This window comes from Abramis brama, assembly GCF_963993115.1.
Source record: "Abramis brama genome assembly, chromosome: 2".
NCBI lineage: Eukaryota > Metazoa > Chordata > Actinopteri > Cypriniformes > Leuciscidae > Abramis > Abramis brama.
In genome coordinates this window covers 65864716-65889567 of record NC_139964.1, presented here as the reverse complement: position 1 = coordinate 65889567, position 24852 = coordinate 65864716, and the positions used below count along the sequence as shown (strand labels likewise).

General features: G+C 40.0%; 2 protein-coding genes across 4 annotated transcripts in view; both read right to left on the bottom strand.

Moving 5' to 3' along the window:
- The window catches only part of LOC311075174 (CD48 antigen-like), a 66834-nt gene extending 48751 nt beyond the window's left edge, over nucleotides 1–18083 (bottom strand). The window contains exons 1-6 of one of the 3 annotated variants that reach the window (XR_014604429.1): nucleotides 17950–18075; nucleotides 16671–16961; nucleotides 16020–16277; nucleotides 15538–15795; nucleotides 15288–15376; nucleotides 14231–14412 (exon numbers count right to left, since the gene is read on the bottom strand). Coding sequence is in view for 2 of the 3 variants with exons in the window: in XM_084102375.1 (XP_083958501.1) it covers nucleotides 15297–15376; nucleotides 15538–15795; nucleotides 16020–16277; nucleotides 16671–16961; nucleotides 17950–18013 (951 nt within the window). In the remaining variant the exon portion in view is untranslated. Of the gene's footprint in view, nucleotides 1–13819; nucleotides 14413–15287; nucleotides 15377–15537; nucleotides 15796–16019; nucleotides 16278–16670; nucleotides 16962–17949 lie in introns of those variants that run through there. The other 2 variants (XM_084102375.1, XM_084102373.1) reach the window with 2 other exon arrangements.
- Nucleotides 18084–18277: 194 nt separating this feature from the next.
- LOC311078266 (uncharacterized protein) lies at nucleotides 18278–24276 on the bottom strand. Its single transcript, XM_084106996.1, has 6 exons — nucleotides 24143–24276; nucleotides 23333–23641; nucleotides 19998–20264; nucleotides 19308–19386; nucleotides 18940–18976; nucleotides 18278–18710 (listed from the first exon to the last, which is right to left on the bottom strand). The coding sequence occupies exons 1-5, from the start codon at nucleotides 24198–24200 to the stop codon at nucleotides 18961–18963; spliced, it is 729 nt and encodes a 242-aa protein (XP_083963122.1). The 5' UTR covers nucleotides 24201–24276; the 3' UTR covers nucleotides 18278–18710; nucleotides 18940–18960.
- Between the last annotated feature and the right edge of the window lie 576 nt (nucleotides 24277–24852).

Sequence of the window (24852 nt, the reverse complement as noted above, 5' to 3'; positions counted from 1 at the left end):
CGTTGTTCAATGCCTAATGGATCAAGGTCTGCCATCATAAGCATTACATTTTGCCTTCTCACTGTAAGATTGTGTTTTTGACGCAGGGTCTGGCACATTGTGCGGTAACCATAATGCTGTCCAGAACCACTCAACTCGCTAGCAATAGCTGTCTGGACAGTGTCCAAAGGCGAGTAGTTTTTTCGTTTGTACAAGGACAGTCTATTCAATTTTTTTTTCAGGGTACGAAGGCTCATTTTAATGTTGTGCTTTGATGCCAAGAAATCCACAATGACACTGTAACTGTGTCCATCTCTGAAGTACTTTCGAAGAAGATCATCCTCACAAACATGGACTGATGACTCTAACCATCAACAAATGATACAATATATAATAGAAAGGGTATTATTAAGTAACAACTTAAATTGGTAGAAACATCTGACTCAGAATTCAGTTAATAAACTTAAAAAGTGTGCTCAAATAACAGTAACTTAAGGTTTAGACTTACACTTGAGGTTCTAAGGCAGACTTAACGCATACATACCATGTTCAATTTCTTCAGACAAAAACTGGACATTAGAGCCACACGAGCTGCAAAAGGCTGTAATAGTTCTCAGATCGTTTCCACAAAATGGACAAAACAAGATGGCGCCGCTGTGTTTGGCACGCCGTCCTTTTCTGTTATGTTTGCTAGCGATCATTGTGCTAATCTCTGTTTTCATCCGCAATGTATCATCGATATTTGTGTACGACCGCCTGACACTGTTACAAATATGCGGTAACATGACCACCAACTTGCCTGGATTTGCTGGAGATTCAAATCTACCGCCATTCCTAGCTTCCGTGCCGGTCTATCTGTGGCGTCCTATTTGTCCGCTGCCTCGCAGCGGGAGACGCAGGAGACGAGGAAAGAGAGGCGGTTTTCATGTAAAAATCAAAGAATACCTGGCATCTTGTTCCGTCAACATGGGTGTTTTCGGCTGCTTCAAGAATATGTCCGAGGGTCATGGAGGGTTTGATCTACATCGCTTTCTGCAGTACAGCTGCCGATGGCTCCCACCGGTTCTCCCAGACACCTGCTGTCCGCTTCCTCTTCGCCGGCCTGCGCGGATCCACCGGCAGGGCAGCGTGAAAGAGAATCTCCCTCTCAGCCGCGCAGTTCCTCGCCAGACTGGAAACAACAGACCGGTGCGTGCAGCTCTGTTGAACGCTCGCTCAGTCACAAACAAGACGTTTGTCCTGAATGACTTCATCTCCACTCGCGAGTTAGATGTCTTCTTTTTGACGGAGACCTGGATCAAACCAGGTGACAACAGCGCTTTTTCTGAGCTCCTCCCCCCTGGCTATTCTTTCCTGAATACACCGAGAGTGACAAGCCGTGGAGGTGGGCTTGCCACAGTGTACAATCAGAAGAACATAAACTGTCGCTCCATCCCATGTAAGAACTACAGTAGCTTTGAACTGCAGTTATTCCTGATACAATTGACATCCCCCATACTGTGTGCTGTTCTATATCGCCCTCCTAAATATAATAAGGATTTCATCTCTGAATTTACTGATTTTCTTGCTGATGTAATGCCAAAATATGATAATTTTCTTATTTGTGGGGATTTAAATATTCATGTTTGCGGTCCATCCAGTCAATTAATTAATGATTTCCAAAACCTGCTAACCTCCTTTGATCTAACTCAGTCAGTGAATGCTCCCACACACAAACATGGTCACACGCTAGACCTCATAATTTCACATGGCCTCCCAATATTAAACACAGAAATACTGGACACTTGCATTTCAGACCACTTTCCCATTATATTTGATTTCACGCCCCCCTCACCTCCAGCAAAATCCCTTGCCCCAGCTTGTAGCCGCCGTACCATCACTTCTACTACAGCTGATGAATTTGCTACTTGCCTTCATGAATTCAGGTTTTCATGCCCTTTCTCTCTAAAGTTCTGGAAAAGCTCGTCTTCATACAACTTCAATTATTCTTGGACCAAAACCACATTTTTGAACAATTTCAATCTGGTTTCAGGGCACGCCACAGCACAGAATCTGCACTGTTAAAAGTGCAGAACGACATCCTGCTATCCTTGGATGCTAAAAAACCTGTGCTGTTGGTAATGCTGGACCTTACTGCAGCATTTGATACGGTGGACCATTCTATCCTCCTGACCCGTCTGGCCCAGCAGGTGGGCCTTCAAGGCCCCGTGCTGCAGTGGTTCAAGTCATATCTAGCAGATATAACTTTTTCTGTGATGATCAATGATCTTTCTTCCTCTCCAGCCCCATTTTCCTCTGGTGTGCCACAGGGTTCCATCCTCGGCCCTGCTCTATTTTCCTTGTACATGCTCCCCTTAGGTTCTGTGATATCACGGCATAATGTCTCTTTCCATCTGTATGCAGACGATGTACAAATCTATCTGCCAGTTGCACAGAACTTCCCAGATACACAGTCCATCCAGACATGTCTGCATGACATTAAACATTGGCTGTCACAAAATTTCCTCTGTCTAAATGAATCAAAGACTGAATTTATCCTCTTTGATGCCTCTAGTTCAACAAAGGCAGCTCCCGACCTTGCACCTCTGACCACCCACCTCAGTCTTGTAGTCAGGAATCTTGGAGTGATTTTGGACAGCAGTGTGAAGCTCGATAAACAGGTAGACTCTGTGATCAGGGCAAGTTTCTTCCAGCTTCGTCGGTTGGCCAAAGACAAACCATTTCTCAGCCGTAGTGACCTCGAGAAAACAATCCACGCTTTTATTAGTTCATGCTTGGACTACTGCAACGCCCTCTACATCGGGTTAAATCAGGCCTCTCTGCACCGTCTACAGCTTGTGCAGAATGCAGCAGCCCGGCTTCTTACCAACACCCGTAAACATGACCACATCACTCCTGTCCTGTACTCTCTCCATTGGCTCCCGGTCGAGTTCAGAATCCAGTTTAAGATTCTACTGTTTGTTTTCTGCTCCATCCATGGCTTTGCACCTCTCTATCTGTGTAACATGCTGACCCCTTACCAGCCCAGTAGAGCCTTGTGCTCCTCTGAACAACATCTGCTGGTGGTCCCACGGTCCAGGTGCAAAAAGTGGGGTGATCGTGCCTTTGCGGTAGCGGGGCCAAAACTCTGGAACGCTCTGCCCCTGGAACTACGCTCCATCATGGACCTGCCCCTGTTCAAGACCAGGCTGAAGCACTATCTCTTCTGATGGACAACTGATTAGCATAATGGTTTTATAGATGTGTTGTATTTTATTTTATTGTATTGTTTTGTATTTCACTCATTTATTTTTTGCCTTTATCTTTGTCTCTGTCCAGCGCTTTGATCAACTTTGGTTGTTGTAAAGCGCTTTACAAATAAAAATTGATTGATTGATTGAAAACATGCCAGCCTAGGAAGACAATGGTTGAAATGATAACATTTCAGCTAATGTTAACTATCAGGGGTGTTCATGAAACAAAAGCAGAGCTAAATTGTCTAAATCAAAATTAGTTTATCATATTCTGCTCGTTTCATGAATCGATACATTAAGATTATCAGGATATCAAAACGTTCAGTTAAAATATTTTGTTAATTTAAAAATAAATTACACATATTAAGATCCCATCACTTACACAGATAATCTCTTGTCGTGTCCCGATTCGACTCCTGAGGAAATATCGGCTTTTCAGTGCCGTCCCTGCCCCCTAGTGGTTGGGATCATTTCCGTTGTGTTGTGGCTTGTTTCCGTTGTGTTGTGGCTATTCCGTTGTGTTGTTGTCACGATCCACACACACACAGGAAACAAGAGAGATCCAATTTGCAGTATTTATTGGGGTAATCCGTACTCACAAAACCAGTCCAGGCAAAAGGTCAAAATCCATAAAGGCAATCCAAAAACAAGAACAAAACAGGAACCAGGCAGAAACAAACGTCAGAAGTGGTGTGATATGTTACAAGGACTCAGTGACAAACACTGACACAAACAGGATATATATACACCGACACTAACAAGGTGAGGGGAAACAGCTGAGTGCAATGATCAGTGGTAGCCAGACAGGATGATGGGAAACGTAGTTCATGATGTGAGTGACACCGGGGAAGGAGGACATCTAGTGGACACCCGGGGAACACAAACCCAACACTGTGACATAACCCCCCCTCTACGGAGCGGCTACCAGACGCTCCAAGACGACAAATACAACAAAACAAAACAAGATTCCAGGCGGGAGGTGGAACGGTGGAGGATCAGGGGGAGGGATGGGGGGCCAGGTCCATGAAGGGAAACAGGAACAGGGGGTGACGGTCTAGCCGGCGGCCAGGGCGAAGCAGAAGACAGTCCATCGGGCGGCCAGAGCGAAGCAGAAGACAGTCCATCGGGCGACCAGGGCGAAGCAGAAGACAGTCCATCGGACGGCCAGGGCGAAGCAGAAGACAGTCCATCGGGCAGCCAGGGCGAAGCATAAGACAGTCCATCGGGCGGCCAGGGCGGAGACTTTCCCTCGGGCGGCCAGGGTGGAGACGACAGTCCATCGGGCGGCCAGGGCGGAGACTCTCCCTCGAGCGGCCACGGCGGAGACTTCCCCTCGAGCGGCCACGGCGGAGACTTCTCCACGGCCGGCCAGGACGGAGACGCCAGTCCATCGGGTGGCCAGGGTGGAGACGACCCCTCGGGCGGCCACGGCTCAGGCACTGGAACTGGCACCACCGGCTCAGGCACTGGAACTGGCACCACCGGCTCAGGAACAGGAACTGGCACCACTGGAACTGGCACTGGAACTGGCACCACCGGCTCAAGTGTGTGCGCAGCCCACACACACCACATGGCTGTGGCCATAATGGCCAGTGTCGTGGTCACTGAGGGCTCAGGCGGTGCATACATGGCGTGAACAGTTTCTGACTGGTCAGACGTGACGTGAACAGTCTCGGCGGCGGCCATCTTGTCCGAAGACACAGGCTTGGCAGAAGCGCTGTCTCCTCCACGCATGCAGTACCACCACTGCATAGAAGAGGGACACAGCCTTCCTGGCCATGGCAGGACTGATGATGGGGAGTTCTGGGACCACCGGACTCGGGACCACCGGAACTGGGACCACCGGAACTGGGACCACCGGACTGGGGACCACCGGACTCGGGACCACCGGAACTGGGACCACCGGAACTGGCATGGAGGAAGTCTTCCTTCTCCTTCTCCGTTTCGGGACCACCGGAACAGGGTCCACTGGGCTAAACCCTGGCTCAGATCTGGAACCGCTGGACAGTTCGGGCTCGGGGCTGAAAAAAGACCAAAGCGGCGAGTGGTGTTGGGGTCCATATCCACCACCTCCTCCCCTGCGGCCTCCACGGGTCCCACGAAAAATGACTAGACGGGTTCCCTTAAACAAATCTCTCCTCTCCCGCTCGGTGGCTGGGGAAGAGAAGTTTGAAAACATACCGCTGGATCTTTGTGGTGACTGAGTCCTTCTGTCACGATCCACACACACACACAGGAAACAAGAGAGATCCAATTTGCAGTATTTATTGGGGTAATCCGTACTCACAAAACCAGTCCAGGCAAAATGTCAAAATCCATAAAGGCAATCCAAAAACAAGAACAAAACAGGAACCAGGCAGAAACAAACGTCAGAAGTGGTGTGATATGCTACAAGGACTCAGTGACAAACACTGACACAAACAGGATATACAGTGAGGAAAATAAGTATTTGAACACCCTGCTATTTTGCAAGGTCTCCCACTTGGAAATCATGGAGGGGTCTGAAATTGTCATCGTAGGTGCATGTCCACTGTGAGAGACATAATCTAAAAAAAAAATCCAGAAATCACAATATATGATTTTTTAACTATTTATTTGTATGATACAGCTGCAAATAAGTATTTGAACACCTATCTATCAGCTAGAATTCTGACCCTCAAAGACCTGTTAGTCTGCCTTTAAAATGTCCATCTCCACTCCATTTATTATCCTAAATTAGATGCACCTGTCTGAGGTCGTTAGCTGCATAAAGACACCTGTCCACCCCATACAATCAGTAAGAATCCAACTACTAACATGGCCAAGACCAAAGAGCTGTCCAAAGACACTAGAGACAAAATTGTACACCTCCACAAGGCTGGAAAGGGCTATGGGGAAATTGCCAAGCAGCTTGGTGAAAAAAGGTCCACTGTTGGAGCAATCATTAGAAAATGGAAGAAGCTAAACATGACTGTCATTCTCCCTCAGACTGGGGCTCCATGCAAGATCTCACCTCGTGGGGTCTCAATGATCCTAAGAAAGGTGAGAAATCAGCCCAGAACTACACGGGGGGAGCTGGTCAATGACCTGAAAAGAGCTGGGACCACCGTTTCCAAGGTTACTGTTGGTAATACACTAAGACGTCATGGTTTGAAATCATGCATGGCACGGAAGGTTCCCCTGCTTAAACCAGCACATATCAAGGCCCGTCTTAAGTTTGCCAATGACCATTTGGATGATCCAGAGGAGTCATGGGAGAAAGTCATGTGGTCAGATGAGACCAAAATAGAACTTTTTGGTCATAATTCCACTAAACGTGTTTGGAGGAAGAAGAATGATGAGTACCATCCCAAGAACACCATCCCTACTGTGAAGCATGGGGGTGGTAGCATCATGCTTTGGGGGTGTTTTTCTGCACATGGGACAGGGTGACTGCACTGTATTAAGGAGAGGATGACCGGGGCCATGTATTGCGAGATTTTAGGGAACAACCTCCTTCCCTCAGTTAGAGCATTGAAGATGGGTCGAGGCTGGGTCTTCCAACATGACAATGACCCGAAGCACACAGCCAGGATAACCAAGGAGTGGCTCTGTAAGAAGCATATCAAGGTTCTGGCGTGGTCTAGCCAGTCTCCAGACCTAAACCCAATAGAGAATCTTTGGAGGGAGCTCAAACTCCGTGTTTCTCAGCGACAGCCCAGAAACCTGACTGATCTAGAGAAGATCTGTGTGGAGGAGTGGGCCAAAATCCCTCCTGCAGTGTGTGCAAACCTGGTGAAAAACTACAGGAAACGTTTGACCTCTGTAATTGCAAAAAAAGGCTACTGTACCAAATATTAACATTGATTTTCTCAGGTGTTCAAATACTTATTTGCAGCTGTATCATACAAATAAATAGTTAAAAAATCATACATTGTGATTTCTGGATTTTTTTTTTTAGATTATGTCTCTCACAGTGGACATGCACCTACGATGACAATTTCAAACCCCTCCATGATTTCTAAGTGGGAGAACTCGCAAAATAGCAGGGTGTTCAAATACTTATTTTCCTCACTGTATATACACCGACACTAACAAGGTGAGGGGAAACAGCTGAGTGCATGATGATGGGGAACACCTGAGTGTAATGATCAGTGGTAGCCAGACAGGATGATGGGAAACGTAGTTCATGATGTGAGTGACACCGGGGAAGGAGGACATCTAGTGGACACCCGGGGAACACAAACCCAACACTGTGACAGTTGTGGCTATTCCGTTGTGTTGTGGCTATTTCGTTGTGTTGTGGCTTGTTTCCGTTGTGTTGTGGCTATTCCGTTGTGTTGTGGCTATTCCGTTGTGCTGTGCACTACTGGGCCACCGTACACTACTCTACCCTGCCAGTACATACAAAGATAGATCAAAGTAACATTACGTTAACCAACCATTCAGAAACGTCCTGTCCGAGCCTTAATTGTCGAACTTCTTCGGGCCGTCATCTTGTTCCGGGTCCGACTCCGGTTCAAATTGATATGGTTGCACACATAGATATCATATAATAAAGGCTAGATGTCTCATGCGCACTGCTGGCCAAAGGAGGTCGACGTCTGCACACAGCGGTCATCTTACCACAGGGTGTTCGCTCACTCGTAACATGGTGCATGTACTTTTAAATAACCATAATTTGCTAAATTTTCTACTGATTTTCAAACGGTTTGGTTTGTTATAAACGTCAGAGATGTAGTTATGATACTGCATACATACCTGTATGTATAATTATAACAATGGACTTCCATATGAAATAATTATAGCCACTTTAATAACGTTTGTAAGAAACCAAACCGCTTGTAAATCCGTCAAGATTTCAGCGAGATAAGAGGAATTGTGTGCGTGCTGATCACTCACCTTAATTCACAGCTTCCCTGTGGTAAGATGGCCGCCGGTGATGCCGGAAGTTACTCCGCCTTAAGACATCTAGTCTTGTCTGAAGTTTAAAATCATTGGTTACCCGTAAGCCAATCACATAACGTTTGGTTATGACGTGTGTTATGCCCAGGCTCAGCCGCATCTAACTTCAACTGTAAACACATGTATGATGGGAAAACAAAACCATCGAGCGAAATACCGGAGTGAACATGGTTGTGAACGACTTTTGGATATTATGTAAAGTAAATCTACGCATCCACGGTACAATCAGCGTCTACGTCACGGAGGAAAACGGAAAGACAGGGCGCTATCTCAGATTGAGTACAGAAGCGAACTGAAATTGAGCGGAAGTACGAAGTCTGACGTAGTCAGGCTACATGTGTTGTGTCAAAACGCCCACAGAACAGAGGGGCGGGGTGAGCAAAGCTCATTATCATTTAAAGACACATGCACTTAAACGGCGTCCTAAAAAAAACAGAGCTGTTTTTGACCAGGTAAAATGAGTGTTTTCTTACAATACTAATGAGAATTTTTAATTAAAGTATTTTACAAACTTTTAATTTAGACCCTAAAGAATCATATTAGCTTGTACAAAAATGGCATTATATGACCCTGTAACGGAGTTCATATGTTACGGGAAGAAGGAGGCGGGAACCGGCGAACATTCAACATTTTAATGATAAAAATAAACCAAATACAAAATGGAAGTAAAAGCCAGCAGCCCCTCACGGACGACTGCTGGCCACACAAAACAGAAACAAAACATCAACTAAAACACAGGCCTGTTCCTCTCTCGCTCTTCACTGTCGTCGCTCCTCCTTTATGCTTCCGCTCCTCCGTGAGAGATGCGAGACCGGTGCGTCGCGCACGTGTCGCTCATTATCAATCACGCCACCGGCCTCGCGCCGTCCTCCCACGGCCCTCGACCTCGTCGTGCTCGCCACAGACCCCTTTAAGGGTCAACAGTTTTGTGTTTTAAGATGATTCTTTTTTTTTCATGTTTTTATTTGTATTATGAGCCGTTTAAATACGTTTTAAACCTTTTTTTTCTTTTCTTTTTTTTTTTAAATATCTTATTTGTTTTCATACAGAGTCAGGTTTCACTTGTTCTGGCGTTGCATTAAATGGTTATTTTTATTTGACATTAAATACGTCACATACTCGCTGTGACAGAGAGGCAGAGACGGTCGGATCCATTTGCAGATATTTATTACAGAAGATAACAAACTCAAAAGAAGACAAGGGCAATCCAGAATCGTAGTCAAACAAGCAGTAGTCAGAGGCAGGCAGCAAAGGTTCACAAACAAGTTCAGAGTCCAAGTTCAAATACACCAGGGGCCTGTTTCAGAAAGGAGGAACTCTGAGTATGTTAACCCTGAAATGAGGGATTTTCTGTTCTGTTTCAGAATGGGAGGTATGTTAAACCTGAGAAAGCAGAGTAAGTCAAGCCTGTTTCAGAAAGAGAGGTAACTTATACTCAGAGTCAGTTACCATGGTGACTTACTCTGTGAACCTAACCTGGTCGGGAGCAGGTTTTCTTCAGTAAACCCAGAGTTTCTTTCGGTCTCCTCCCCTTTTTTAAAGAGGAAGTGGTGTTTAAACACATCATTCATTCTTTCAGTACATTTTTATTAATAAAATTAATTTTTATTAATAAATAAAATATTGCTATTTTTGTATTTTTTTTTAATAAGATGAAGTCTATATAACTCCTTAACTGGCAACTGAAAACACAGTAGTAGATTAGAGTTACATAATGTAGTTCTAAACAAATTCTACAGAATTAAACTTTTACTGCATAAAAGTTAAGCATTTACTGAAAATCACTGAACTGTGTTGATCTGTGCACCAGAAGTTGATGGACCGTCCTCCTGCTGTTCTTCCACACTCTGGGGGCGCGGGGAGAGATAAGAATACCCATTTATACTTAGATTTAAACTTAGATTCTATAGGCTACTCCACATAAAAATGTGAAAAAATGTGAATGTGTAGATTGTTTGACACATAATGTTAACATTGCCTCTGTAGGCCTCTCTGTGGCAGCAGAAACTCTTTATCCCCATGTAATGAGCATTTGGTTGAGTACACTTTATAACACTATTTGTCATAATTTCTGGTGTATTGAGTAGGCGACTTACAACTGCCTGGGGTTCTGTTGGGACAGGAGGCTCCAAAAGACAGATATTACCATCAGAATCTATTGGGACCAACAAAAATCCTAACCCAAAGTAAAATAAATGGAAATATCAAAAATAGCCTATATAAAAAATAACACATATGTAAACCTCTTACATTTTATGAAGGCCCTTGGATCTTTGGGACTAGCTCTGAAGTCCGTCCAGGAATTCCCTCAGCCAAAAATGCTGCTGCACTGCTAGACACTGGATGCTTTAGTTATTTAAAGGGGACATATCATGCTAAATCCACTTTTTTAGCCCTTAAATGCATTTTGTTTTATATTTGGAGTGTTTAGAAGTACAGAAAAGTTGAAATTATTCTCTTCAGGTGCTTCGTTGATATCTTTATATTCTGTTTTGGTCATATTTTTCAACCTGTTCCGATTTTTCTGTTCTCTATGACGTTTTTTGAACTATTACGTCACAGTATTTGCAGCGGAACTGCCAAATAAGGACATTGACTTCCGGCCCATCACTTCGAGCAATCCGCCATTTTTATTTCTCGCTGCAATTTTGTAGTCCAAGCTAAAGGATGCAGAAGTTACGAGAGGGTAAGTTAAAATGTTCGGTTGTTGGATGTAGTAACCCACACGCTTCATTACACCGTCTAATGTAGATGAACTGCCGCGCTTGTTACAGGGCGCATGTTTAACTGAAAGAACGAGCAGAGAGAGAGACCCGGTCGCGCACGCGCGCACTCCCTCTCTTCGGAGCCAGGCGAAAGTGTAAACAAGACATCACCGTCTCCAAACTAGACGCTGTCTTGCTCTCTCTCGTTCGCACATATTAATCAAAATAAATCGACACGGTGGTAAAAGGTCGGAAGACCAAAGTTTCATGTGTAAATACAGTACACACCATTGCGATACATCCATATGAAGACGTTGTTCTGCAGGTTCGTCGTCTTCATTTTCATCTCGCTCCTGCTCCGACTCTGGCTCGAACATGTAAGGCTGGCTGGACAAGTCTTCCGTTGTTGACATTTTGTTAATAACGTGTGAATAAAACGTTTCTGTGCCGCTAGATAATCGTATCTCTGCTATCAAACTACAAAAATGGCTGAACGGGGTGGAGTTGAACCGAGTGTCACCTCTGCAACCTGGAGAGGGGGCGGGGTATGAAGTGTCTCAATTGTATTTAAAGAGACCGCACCAAAACGAGTTGCTCTCAGACGCACATCAGAAAAGGGGTAGAAAAGGGGCCTGTGGAGCTATAATAATGAGGAATTCAGACCCAAGCATTGTAGTTCCGCTTTATATAGACTACAAATGTATGGTTTATATGTAAAAAGGAACGATTTAAAAGCATGATATGTCTCCTTTAATATGTCACGTTTGTAAAGTCAGGTAGCCTACACCCATACTATGCTCAAGCCTTACTTGACTGAATTATGTTTTTATATTTAAATTTCAGCTGCTGCCATGTTCTTTTAATGCCTGCAGGATTGCACTTACATGAAAATTAAAATTAGGTTGAATAACATACTGTTCTTCCAGTTTCACCTCTGATAACAGTTGGGCAAGTTACTTGTATTACTAACTACAAATGACATCTTCAACAGTGTAATTAGATTAATGTATGACTATCTTTAGAAATTATTGGTCTACTTATTACTAATTACTACATCCCATGTCAACCTTAAACACTTGAACAATACAAGGAGAGACAAGAAACAGCACTTTTAATGCTTTCAAATAAACAATATACAATTGCATGAATTATTATTCGATTGATCAAAGTGTGTAGAGGGAGAAGGTTACATTAAAAATAGAACTTTTAAAAATGTATGTTAAATAGCCTATACAGAATTGTTCTATAGTCTAATACAATTACATCAGATTTAACTTTAAATTACAGAAGAATTAAAAGTAATCCCTTTAATTAAATTACAGTATTTAGATTACTTAGTAATTAATTAATTACACCCATCACTGTATAACAGTAATTAAAATGTGAAGAAATATGAAGACCTCTTTTTGTCTGGCGCTGTTGCCATGGTGACTCATAATATCTGCGCTCCATTGATAATGGCTGTTTATAGTTGTGGTGCACGCGCTTAACTCAGAGTCAGTCAACTCGGAGTTGATTGAACTAACTAATTTCAGCTGTTCTGAAACCAAAAACTCAGAGTTTCCCATCTCAGGGTAAGTCAACTCAGAGTTCAAGTTTTAACTCAGAGTTGGTTGAACCTCCTTATTGAAACAGGCCCCAGATCAAGTCAAAATACTGAGTAGCAAGAGATACAAACTGAGACAGAGGTTTGGTAAAACAAGACTTTACAAATGAGAACAGAACAGAACAGTCCAGATAAAGGGGAACTGAGGGTGCACAGGTGAAACTGATGAAATCATAATGAGGTGATGAGGGAAATGCAGTCCTAGTATGCAGGAGAGAGGGATCTAGTGAAACCAGGAGGAGGCGCTGTCGTGCGTTCCGTGACACTCGCTGTTTAAGTATTATTTGTATCATCATGACCATGAAATAAATAATACGATCAAACATACAGTCAAATGGGAAAAACTTTACAACATGTTACACATTTGTTAATATTACTTGAAATAATAACGGTGTAGCCTATATCCTTGAAGTATAAACTACTGCGTTTGTATCCATTCATTGACATTAAGTATATAGGCTGTTTTAAAATTTTGCTCAACATCATGATATCGTATAATGAAAAAGTGATTTATTTTAGAAGTGTTGTTGTTAAATATTGTAGACATGGATCTGATCAAAATCCATATGAAAACAGCTTATATTTAACAAAAAGAAAATTAAGTGTATAGCGCAACTATGATTGTTTAACCACCTCACTTCCGGTTCTGTGGCTGTGGTTGAAGTGGTTCTGTCTCGAGGAAACAGAACGAATTTCCTGTTTGCGATCAGAGAGTTGGCGGTTTACTGGCAGAACCATAAACTGAAGATGTCGATTAAAGGGATAGTTCATACAAAAATGAAAATGTTGTCATCATTTACTCAGTAAACTTACTTAAAAACCTGTAAGAGTTTATCTCCTCTGTTGAACAAAAAGAAGATATTTTTTGAAGAATTAATTATTTTTGAAGAATGTTGGTACCAGACAGTTGATGGACCCCATTGACTTCCACAGTAAAGAAAATACTATGGAAGGAGTGGACTGGTCATCTGGAAGACTGACATGCTTTTTGGGCCGACTATACATCTCATAATTTATTTATTTTTGTCTGACAGCCCATAAAAAATCAGTGACCCAATATTTTTGTTTTGCTTAATTGATGGATCTGGGGTCTTTGTGCCGGCGTAATGCATTTGTCAAAAATAAATAAATAAATAAATAAATAAATAGGAGTGTGGAGTGTGTATTTGGAGTGTGCTCCCAAAAACAGTAGCTGTTTTATAATATCTGACTTACTGACACCAATATTTTATATATATTGTAAATATGTAATTAAATTATACAAACAAAACTGTGATGGATACAATTTGTAATTGATTCAACTTAATACAAATAAAAAAAAATAATATGAAATACTCCACTACTGGCACAAATCTCCTTTTGAATTAATTTTTTTTTTTTTTCAAATAGAAGTCTTAACAGAATACATTCACATTTAACATTTGACAGAGGATTTTATTCAAAGTGATTTACACTGCATTCTGTGTTTGCATTGCCCTGCAACTCTTCACACTGGCACTAGTGCAAAACAATCTCTCTGCCTTGGTAGCTACAGTAAATAAAATAGAATAAAAAGTCTTCTCTACTTTCCACCACAAACAAAAAATGAAGCAGAACATTTACTTTAAAATAGTGTAAAAAGTAGTCATGTATTTTTTTCAATGTTTTTTTTAACAATATCAATTTTTAGAAGCAATTGATTTCTAAACAATCACACCTGCAAAACTCTGTTTATGTTGGTGACAGTAAGTAATAAATAAATAAAAAAAACTGCATATTTAACAGTACATTCATATATTCATAACCTGAGGATGAAGTTCCAACACCAGCAGACAGAAAGGTCAAAGAGCAACAGTGAAAGTTGAGAAACAGTCACAGTTCTGAAGACAGACGGTTCAGAGCTGCAGTCGATTCAGTGAAGCTGGGATTCAGAGAGTCCATGATGAGCAGAAGTGTGTGACATCACACACACTCACAGACGCTGTTTCTGAGGGAAAACAGGTGTTTTATTTACATTATAAAACATATAGCAATGATTTTCCACAAAGAAATGAAATAAGCTTAATCTTGCGTCAATAGACAATGCGCCATTGCCCATTCCACTTCTTGTGCATGTTTTCATGACAAAATGTGGTTTTGGGACCGGATAGAGTCGTTGGGTGACAAGAGTTGTTGTCAGCTCGTGTAGTCTGTAACCCCCTGTTGCAGAACATTTACGTAGTGTCACATAGTGAATACCACAATGACTTCAAGACTCCAGAGCAAGTCATGTAGTCTAAACAGCACAGCGATCTGCCGACGTTTAAAGTTTTGTAGTGTGAACTAGGCTTAATGGTACATGCACTTTTACAAGTTGATTGTACTGAAATGTGTGTTGGCAGTGCCATGTTTTCTATGTACGACGTTCTCAATATAATTCATAATCCCACATTTATAGTGAACAACGCGTTATGGTTATTGTGTTATGGTGTCCGCACAGAACAGAGGGGCGGGGTGAGCAAAGCTCATTATCATTTAAAGACACATGCACTTAAACGGCGTGCTGAAAACAGAGCTGTTTTTGACCAGGTAAAATGAGTGTTTTCTTACAATACTAATGAGAATTTTTAATTAAAGTATATTACAAACTTTTAATTTAGACCCTAAAGAATCATATTAGCTTGTACAAAAATGGCATTATATGACCCCTTTAAAGGTATATCACAAATCAGGTGGCCGTTACAATTTACAGTCAACATGAATATTTATTAATACATTTATTACATTACATATACATTTTTTTTGAGCAAATGATAAGCACAGATGAAAGAATGGAAACATATTTGACTATTTTTAAAAGATTAAACACAACAGTTGTCTTACCGTAAAAAGCTATGATAGGAAAAGGATTATAATAATCATCATAGTGATCGAAGGAATGACTGCTGCTATGACACATCCTTTGTTTGATGCTAATGTGGGGGAAAAATATGTTATAAAACCAATTCCAGAAAAGCATATTTAAATTATCATAGAAAGTTTATTAAATTATATCTTGCATTACTGACTGAAAAACATGCATATTCATCGTTACTTTAAGATTTATGTGGTTAATATCCCTCCAGCGTCTCACCTTTAAACAGATCTCTCTCATAGACCGGATCACTGGTTTCCTCACTCACTGTGTTCTGGAGTGTACAGGTGTAGAAGATTTCTGGATTTCCAATTTTTTTTACTGTAATGGACTCTCCTTTCGGGGTGATTGTCGAACCCTTCAGTGTTTCTCCAGCAGAATTCTTCCAGATGATTGTTTCATTATACTCGCATCTCAAATACCAAACATCAGGGTTAGCACTCGGCTCAATTTTAATCTCAGGTTTGGGGACCGGCTCTGAGATTGTGAAAGAAACAATGGTGTTGACTGATGAATTTGCACGTTTTTTGTCTTAAAGCATATTTAAAACCCCACATAGACATATAAACAACACTGATTTTCACCACAGGGATTATAAGGTTATTAAATTGCATCTTGCATTATTGAATGATTGCATAATCTAAATAAAAGCATATTCTTCTTGCATACAGGTTGTGTTTAGTGTCCGTCCAGCGTCTCACCTTTAAACAGATCTCTCTCATAGACCGGATCACTGGTCTCCTCACTCACTGCGTTATTGAGTGTACAGGTGTAGAAGATTTCTGGATTTCCAATTTTTTTAACTGTAATGGACTCTCCTTTCGGGGTGATTGTCGAACCCGTCAGTGTTTCTCCAGCAGAATTCTTCCAGATGATTGTTTCACTGTACTCGCATCTCAAATACACAACACCAGGGTTATCACTCGGCTCTATTTTAATCACAGGTTTGGGGACCCGTTCTGGGAAAGAAAACAAATATGAACATTCAGTCTATAAAGAAACACAATGAAATCAAACACAACTACACTAGCATTGCAAAAAGTATACTGTGACCGTACCATAGTACAATGATGGTATTAGAGGGTAAAATCCAGTTACTAAACAAAACCGTAACTCACAGAAAAAGTACTATAATAATACAGTGTTTTTTGGACATGTGGTTTTTGAAAGTATCTTGTACCATGTAAATACCACGGTATTAATCAAAGTATCATGGTATTACAATCTGATGCCGTTATTGTACAATTACATTGTTTTTCTGTATGTGAGGCTAAGTAAAAACAACCATAATAATAATAATAATATGATGCATTTATAATATTAATATTAATGAATAATCAGCATCCACTCACCCATAACAGTCAATGCGAATCTTTGTTCCTGCTCTTTACCGCTGATGTCAATGGTATAAACTCCACTATGTTCGACTGTTAGTTTAGTAATCGTGATTTGTCCGGTCGCTGTATCAAGAGTCGTGATGCCTTTGAATCTCGGATTCGGTGTTGTAGTTTCTCCGTCTTCCCATTCAATCGCCTTAACAGTTTCACCATCTGTAATGTGTTTCCATGTGATGACAGAAGCAGGAAGAGGTTTATCTGGACCAAAGGAAACTTCATCACCCACTGCTTTCTTCACCTCTGTACCTAATAATCAAAATGTGAGAGAGTATGTTAGTCAACATTCAACAATAAAGACTCTGTCATCCACTACAGTCATTTAATATTTGACAATTAGGTTACAATATTATAATAAAATTTAAAACTACAGTGTTGGGAAACAGTAGGTACTAATTTGGCCAGGGATTTTTACGCGGGTTGGGTGAGAAAAAACACTGATATTATGGATTCGGACGGCACTAAAATCACCGACTCACCCCTATAAATGTTTAAAACACCATACAAGCCCATGAGAAACAATATTAGCGTCCGAATAGGACTTAACTGACAGTAGCCTATGCTTTCACTGGCCTTTAAAAGCGCTTTTTAATTAAATTAATAATATTGTATAATAATATAATTAAAAATCTAACAACAATCGGTGTAATGACAATTTCATTCTTTGCATGAAAACACTTGAATTAGCCTAATTGAACACTGTCTGGGTGTATTAAAACTTCAGAATTATATTCTTATAGACCTGCAACAGTGATAAGGTAAAGCTAAGAGTGGTCCAGACCAACCTTCCGAAAGTGTGACTTACAAGATATACTTAGCGTACGAATGTGTCGGGAATCGTGCCATAACGTTAAGAGAGAGGTTAAGGAATATAGGTTAAGAACTACTTAGCGATAAGAACGTTTTGGGGAACCGGGCCCTGATCATTTCCATAATGACCAACACAATCTACCAGTAAATCACCTTGTGTGATTCATTTAAATGATCTCCTCCCGCCATAACTGTTGCGCCTGAAAGATAAACTCATAATGAAGGTCCACCGCAAAATAACCCTGTCCATCCTTTTCAGAGCTAATTTTTCACAGCGTCTTTATTAAATCATGACAGTAGTTTTTTTTAACGCCAAAAGAGGAACTAGAGGAACTAATTGCACTGGAGGAAGCGGTTAGTAAATCTGACCCTAACTGTTTAGGTTTGCCAAGAACGGCGTGTTTCCATGAACACGTTAATAACTCACCTGAAACAGCTTCTGTGGTGAAGAACACAACGATGGAGATCAACGTAAAGAGTTGAAGTGACATTTTTGTTAGAAAAAGTAGCCTACACTTTATTCACTTGTCTTCGAGACTGAGACAGAGACACAAACACACCGAGGCGTGGTGTAAGAACAGATGAAGTTTGAAAACGCCTTGCATTGTGTTGGACTTCCACTAAGTTAAAGGTCACTGCTGCCATCTTACGTTTATTGCAAATGTGTGAAATGAATGTCTGGCACAAGTGTGTCTGTTTCCAGCAAGATTACAAACCACAACCATAATGCATGAAAAATAACCACACTAGATGCATTCACATTTTACAGAGGATTTTATTCAAAGTGATACACTGCATTCAATGTTTACTATTTTATTGGTTCATGTCCCTTTATCAAACTCATCATATTTTGGATGTGAGCGCAGAACAATCCCTTTGCCTTTGTAGCTTCATGAAACAGAATTAAATGCCTTCTCTGCTTTTCTCCACCAAAGATAAATTAATAGATGATTGTTTATTTATACGCTACTCTCTGTTTGGTGCCAGTAAGATATTCTCATCTTGTCCCTCCTTGAAAAAGTGTTTGCATATTTAACCATAGATTTATATATTCAGAACCAGAGGAGACAGTAAAAGTTCTGAAGGCACAGACGGTTAAGAGCAGATGCTTTAGTAAAATGTGTCGAGAAGATCCACACATTTGAAGGTTCATGATGAGCATCAGTCATTCACTCATGAATGTCATTCCTGAGGAGAAAAAAAAAAACAGTAAAAAATGCTCGTTTTTAAATGTACATTATAAAAAACATACAGTATTAGTTCCTTGGATGCTGATTGGTCAGACATGAAACCAACAGAACTCATCAGCTGTGTATATCACTGTACAGAACCCATAGAGACCAAGATTAATTATTTTTTTTCTATAATGTTGCATACAGTAAAGATTATCCACAAGGCATTAAGAAAATACACTTACTCTACTAGTGTGTCTCCCAAGCTAGCAGCAGAAACACCTTAAAGAACAACAGTGACAAATTAATCATTTACAGTCAACATGAAATTATAATCAACACTTTTTATACTAAATACACATTTTTATTTTTTACTGTGAATGATTAATGAGCTGCTGACAAAATTAAGATCTTTACACACTCTGCCATTTTTCACAATTTAATAAATTCCCAGATACAATCAAGTCCTGCCTTACAATATCTGCTTTCACAAAGAATGTGAAAGGTTGGAAATGGCAGATTTCCTCAAGTTTGAGGCAGTGGTTCAAATGATGTGTTGAGCAAATGTTGAGAAACACATTTCAAATGTTTGAAAGATTAAATTTAGTCTTACCATATAATCAGGATCAAGAACAGGACCCCAGCGATGAAAGGGACGACAATTGCAGTGACTAATACTGTGTTTGAACCTTCTGTAGAAAAAATAGGTTATTACAGTTGGCATGAAATGAAAAATCACTTATAGATAGTTATAGATCCTATTCGATTTTTAAGGTTATTAATTAATAAGGGAATTATTAAATTGTATCTTGCATTACTGAATTATAGCATTACCTAAATGATAGAATATAGCCAGAAACATATATAGCCTACTTTACGTAAGTATGTAGATTTATGCAAGCACTGGCCAGCATGAAAGCTTGTTTCTTCCACGAAAAACAAAACAAAAACAAACTTGTCATTTTTTTGTCTCACAATTCAGACATTATGACTGGGAGTTTTTATCTCATAATTCAGAGACAAAAGTCAGAGAAATAGGTAAAGTCAGAAATACAAGATTTAAACTCGGAATTGTGAGAAAAAAGTTAGAACTGCGAGACAATTGAGAGAAAATAGTCAGATGTTCGAGATATAAACTCAAAAATGCACAAAAAAAGTCAGAGGTGTAATAAACTCGGAATTGTGATAAAAAACATCAGAAGTGTGAGATATACTTCGAGATATACTTTGCGTACTTGTGTAAAAAATGGTTGTGGCCTGATGATATCCAGTAAGGTGATTAATGTTATTACTTTAGTCTTACCATCAAACAGATCTTTCTCATTCACTGGATCACTGGTCTCCTCGTTCACTGCGCTCTTCAGTGTGCAGCTGTAGGAGTTCTCCGGGTTATGGCTCTTGGTCACTGTTAATACCCTCGTATTACGATCTCGTCGGTACAGCTGCTCTCCAGCTGAGTTCTTCCAGATTACTGTACTTTCAGCGGGTCCATCATCATCACAACTCAAGGAACATTCAGGAACATCTTTCAATTTGCACTCTTTTTTAATATAAGGTTTGCGGACAGGCTCTGTGAATTAAGATGAAAATGAACATATATTATATATTGTCACGATTACCAGTGAGAGTGCCCAGCATTACCACCAGAGGGCACTCCACCCGGACTATTGTCATTCCCTAATGAAACTACATTTCCCATAACTCTCTGCCTGGACTCATCATTCCTGATTGCATCCACCTGTGTCTCATTACCTTGTTTAACTCATCCTATAATAGCCTGGGTTTCACATTAATTCCCTGCAAAGTCTTAAGCCTGGAACACACCAAGCCAACACTGACGAACTAGCGCTAGGGATGGGGAAATGAAGCCTCATGAATCACTGAGGCTTTCCCCTGACTATTCCGGGAAAAGATTCAATGCTTTAAGAGTGTCAAGAACAGCGCCATCTGGTGCTTATTTAAAATAAAGCAGCCAGGAGCCTGTGTTAGAAGCTCTGGCAGATGAAGCAACCACAACACACTCCATAGTTTCAATGTTATGTGTACAAATAGAAGCCTTACATGTTTGTGTTTGATATTTTCATTAAATAAATTCATTTTCTCTCCTCACAAACCAATCAACCAGACTGAGCCAACAATGACTCGTTAAATAAGATCTGGGGTTCGAGCCTTCTGACACCCAAAGCGAAACGCGCATGTGATTGGACAGAAAGTGAGGCTTTGTTTGTCGTCGATCACGATACTCTAGTAAACCAATACACACCCCGATACGGGGCTTCACTAGAAATTGTGTCGCATGTGCGATACGCACATCGAAGCTTCAGTGTCATACGTAGCATCACTAACTAGCACTGATGAAAGCCGACTGTGTTGTCGCCTCACGTCGGGGTAAAAAGCTGCACTTGAACACACGGAGAGAACTACTGCCGAATGTTAGCTAGCATGCGCGTTCTGCGCCTGCGTGTGAATGAGACAACTGTCTATTTCTGCAGATACATAACATTAGAACAGCGTCTACCTGAACCGTTTTGACTTTGCTGGCTGTTTTGCTATTATTCTCGTGCACTGACTCGTTCACTAAGCTGGACAGCCAATCAGAGTTCCCTCTTTCACCGACGGCCCGACGCTGATTCAACATGTCGAATCAGCTGAAAAAAGCTGACGAGGACCAATTTCAGCCGACGGTGCAAAACACACTGAGGAAACTAAGTCGGCCGACGCACAAAAACTGCCCGACGGCCGACCGTCGGCTTGGTGCATTCCAGGCTTTATACATGTAACACTGCATTTCTGTGTTTGTCCATTTCGATCATCTCTCCTGGGGGGGGGGTTCGATACTGGTTTTCGATACTGACTGATCCCACCGCCACCATGGGTCACTCGATCCACAACGTTGACATCAGCAAAACCGCTCACACACACACAACGCCATACACACTGTCTGCCTTCTGCCCAGTAGGCTACAGTGAAAACCGGGATTCATCCGTGAAGAGAACACCTCTCCAAAGTGCCAGACACCATTGAATATGAGCATTTGCCCACTCAAGTCGGTTACGACGACGAAGTGCTGTCAGGTCGAGACCCTGATGAGGACGACAAGCATGCAGATGAGCTTCCCTGAGACGGTTTCTGACAGTTTGTGCAGAAATTATTTGGTTATACAAACAGCAGCTGTCCGGGTGGCTGGTCTCAGACGATCTTGGAGGTGAAGATGCTGGATGTGGAGGTCCTGGGCTGGTGTGGTTACACGTGGACTGCAGTTGTGAGGCCGGATGTACTGCCAAATTCTCTGAAACGACTTTGGAGACGGCTTATGGTAGAGAAATGAACATTCAATTCAAGGGCACCAGCTCTGGTGGACATTCCTGCAGTCAGCATGCCAATTGCACGCTCCCTTAAAACTTGCGACATCTCTGGCATCGTGCTGTGTGATAAAACTGCACATTTTAGAGTGGCCTTTTATTGTGGCCAGCCTAAGACACACCTGTGCAATAATCATGCTGTCTAATCAGCATCTTGATATGCCACACCTGTGAGGTGGATGGATTATCTCGACAAAGGAGAAGTGCAATTTAGACAGATTTGTGAACAATATTTGAGAGAAATAGTCCTTTTGTGTACATAAAGTCTTAGATCTTTGAGTTCAGCTCCTGAAAAATGAGGGCAAAAACAAAAGTGTTGCGTTTATAATTTTGTTCAGTGTATATAAGTATATTATACTGATATAATATACTTATTCTGATCCAAATGTTCATCAAAAGGTAAATATGCACCCAATATATTGTATAATTTGTATGTAACTTATAATTATTCATTTTAATTACAAAAATCATTATTTTAAGTATCTGTGTATTGCAGGGTTATTATCATTAACCAAAACTTTTAACTATTAAAAACATTTCTGTTAATTGAAAAAAGCTGAAATATTATATAAATTAATAAAATATAAATATTAGATGAAATGCTTCAACTGATTGGAAATTAGGAATGTTGCTGTGGCAAAAAAAAGAAAGAAAGAAAGTAAATTTAAGTTTAATTTGAAGCACTAAAATGATTAACTGGAAAACTACAATAAAAATTATTCAAACCTAATATTAAAAAAAGAATAACATGACAAGTACAAAACGAAAGTGCTACATTTATTCAAATAAAATAAAAAATAAAATAAATCAAGATGATATAAAATAGAATAAAATAAAAATGTTATGAAAATCTTAAACTAAATGAAATAAACTGAAATATTTTTAAGTTGAAGCACTAAATTATAACTGGAAAACTAAATAACTAAAACTTATATACCTAAAACTTAAAACCTAAAAGCAATATTGGAAGAAAAAAAAGCACAAAGAAATTACAAAAATACTAAATATCTAAATAACTAAAATTTAAATAAACATGAAAAATAAAAATAAAAGCTAATTCACAATATAATAAAACTATATAAAAAATACTGGTGTATTTTTGTCCATCAAAAAGAAAATTATAATTTGAAATAATGTGTTAATGTTTATATATATTTTTGTTATGACCCAGAACGAATACATTAGGTGTGTTATTACTAAATTATTTCTAACACAGCTGTAATATATGTAAATAATTACGATGATGAAAATGAAATGTGCCAGTATTTTGACTCACCTATAACAGTCAGAGTGAATTGTTTTCTTTGCTCTTTACTGTTGATGTCGAGGGTATACACTCCAGTGTGTTTGAGCTGTAGATTTCTTAAAGTGAGTTCTCCATTGTGTTTGTCCAGGCTTGTGTGGGATCTGAATTTGGGGTTGGGAATTTCAGTGCTGTCTCCCTCCCGGTCCCATTCAATGACCTTCACAACAACTCCAGCATTGTCTCTGTGTTTCCATGTGATGCTGGTGGTGCTGGGAGACACAGATCCAGACACTGGAGTGAACGCAGTTTCACTATTCACCGCTTTCATCACATTATCACCTAAAAGAAATTATATATTACCACATTATATAAACTTATAAACAAGTTTGACATTGCATAGTATATATATATATATTTTTTTTTTTTTTCCCAACATTAAAAAAACTGAGTTTCCATCATTGTTTTAACAGCCGCTTAGTTTTCAAAATATTTATTTTTATTTTAAGATATTCAATCAAATTCACAATGCAGTGGACTTTTGTGGTTGTAATTTTGAACCACTCTTGAAACCCCAAGGCACCAAATTAAACATGAATATACAATTTAAGAGGTTTGATTTTCTTTTAAAGTGAAGACTTCTTACACTAAAAGGGACAAAAAACAACCTTTTGGACATGTATGAGTAGTACCATGATTTTAATCTTTAAACTCAAGCTTTAAGTATCTTGGAGTGTTTTGCAAATGCCAAATAATCATTCAGTATCATGAAATAACTTTCTGATATCATTACCAACACAGCACTTATATGTATTTGTACTAAAGTCTAAACTATTACAGTACCTGAAACAGCTTCGCAGATGATCAAGATCCAGAGAATATGAGAACATCTGAAGAACATCTTCACACTGCTTTATTTCTTCTCTTTCGATCTCCTTGGTGTTGTGCTAGTGTAGTGAAGGCATGTAACAGAGCTGTTATCTGTCTCTGTAGGGTGGGGGTTGGGCTGGTTCATGCCCCTTTTCATGCCCACTTCAATGTGAAATGAACTTCACCGAAAATTAGTGCTGGAAAAAAATGAATCGCGATTAATCGCATCCAAAATAAAAGTTTGTGTTTGCATAATATGTGTGTGTGTACTGTGTATAATTATTTCGTATATATAAATACACACATATGCATGCATTTATTTAAGAAATATTTGCATGTATATACTGTATATACATTTATACATAATTTATATTATATATAAATATAAATAATTTATATATAAATAAATAAAAATCTTAAATATAATATATACATGCATATGTGTGTATTTATATATACAAAATAATTATACACAGTACACACACATATATTATGCAAACACAAACTTTTATTTTGGATGCGATTAATCGCGATTATTTTTTTCCCAGCACTACCGAAAATACAAGAGAACCTGTGCTTGATTGTGTGACACATGTTTATACCCTTTCTCTAAGGTAAAAGAAGCGTCTTTCAAAATAATAAATTGATTTTACTCTGACAAATATTTCATGACTAAATATAGG

Bases quoted from the DNA above. Each gene is read 5' to 3' on its own strand.
- LOC311078266 (XM_084106996.1), bottom strand. From the start codon at position 24,200: ATGTTCTTCAGATGTTCTCATATTCTCTGGATCTTGATCATCTGCGAA. The intron at 23,642-24,142 runs GTACTGTAATAG...AATTTCTTTTAG, and splicing joins CATCTGCGAAGCTGTTTCAG to GTGATAATGTGATGAAAGCG. The intron at 20,265-23,332 runs GTGAGTCAAAAT...CTTAATTCACAG, and splicing joins ATTCACTCTGACTGTTATAG to AGCCTGTCCGCAAACCTTAT.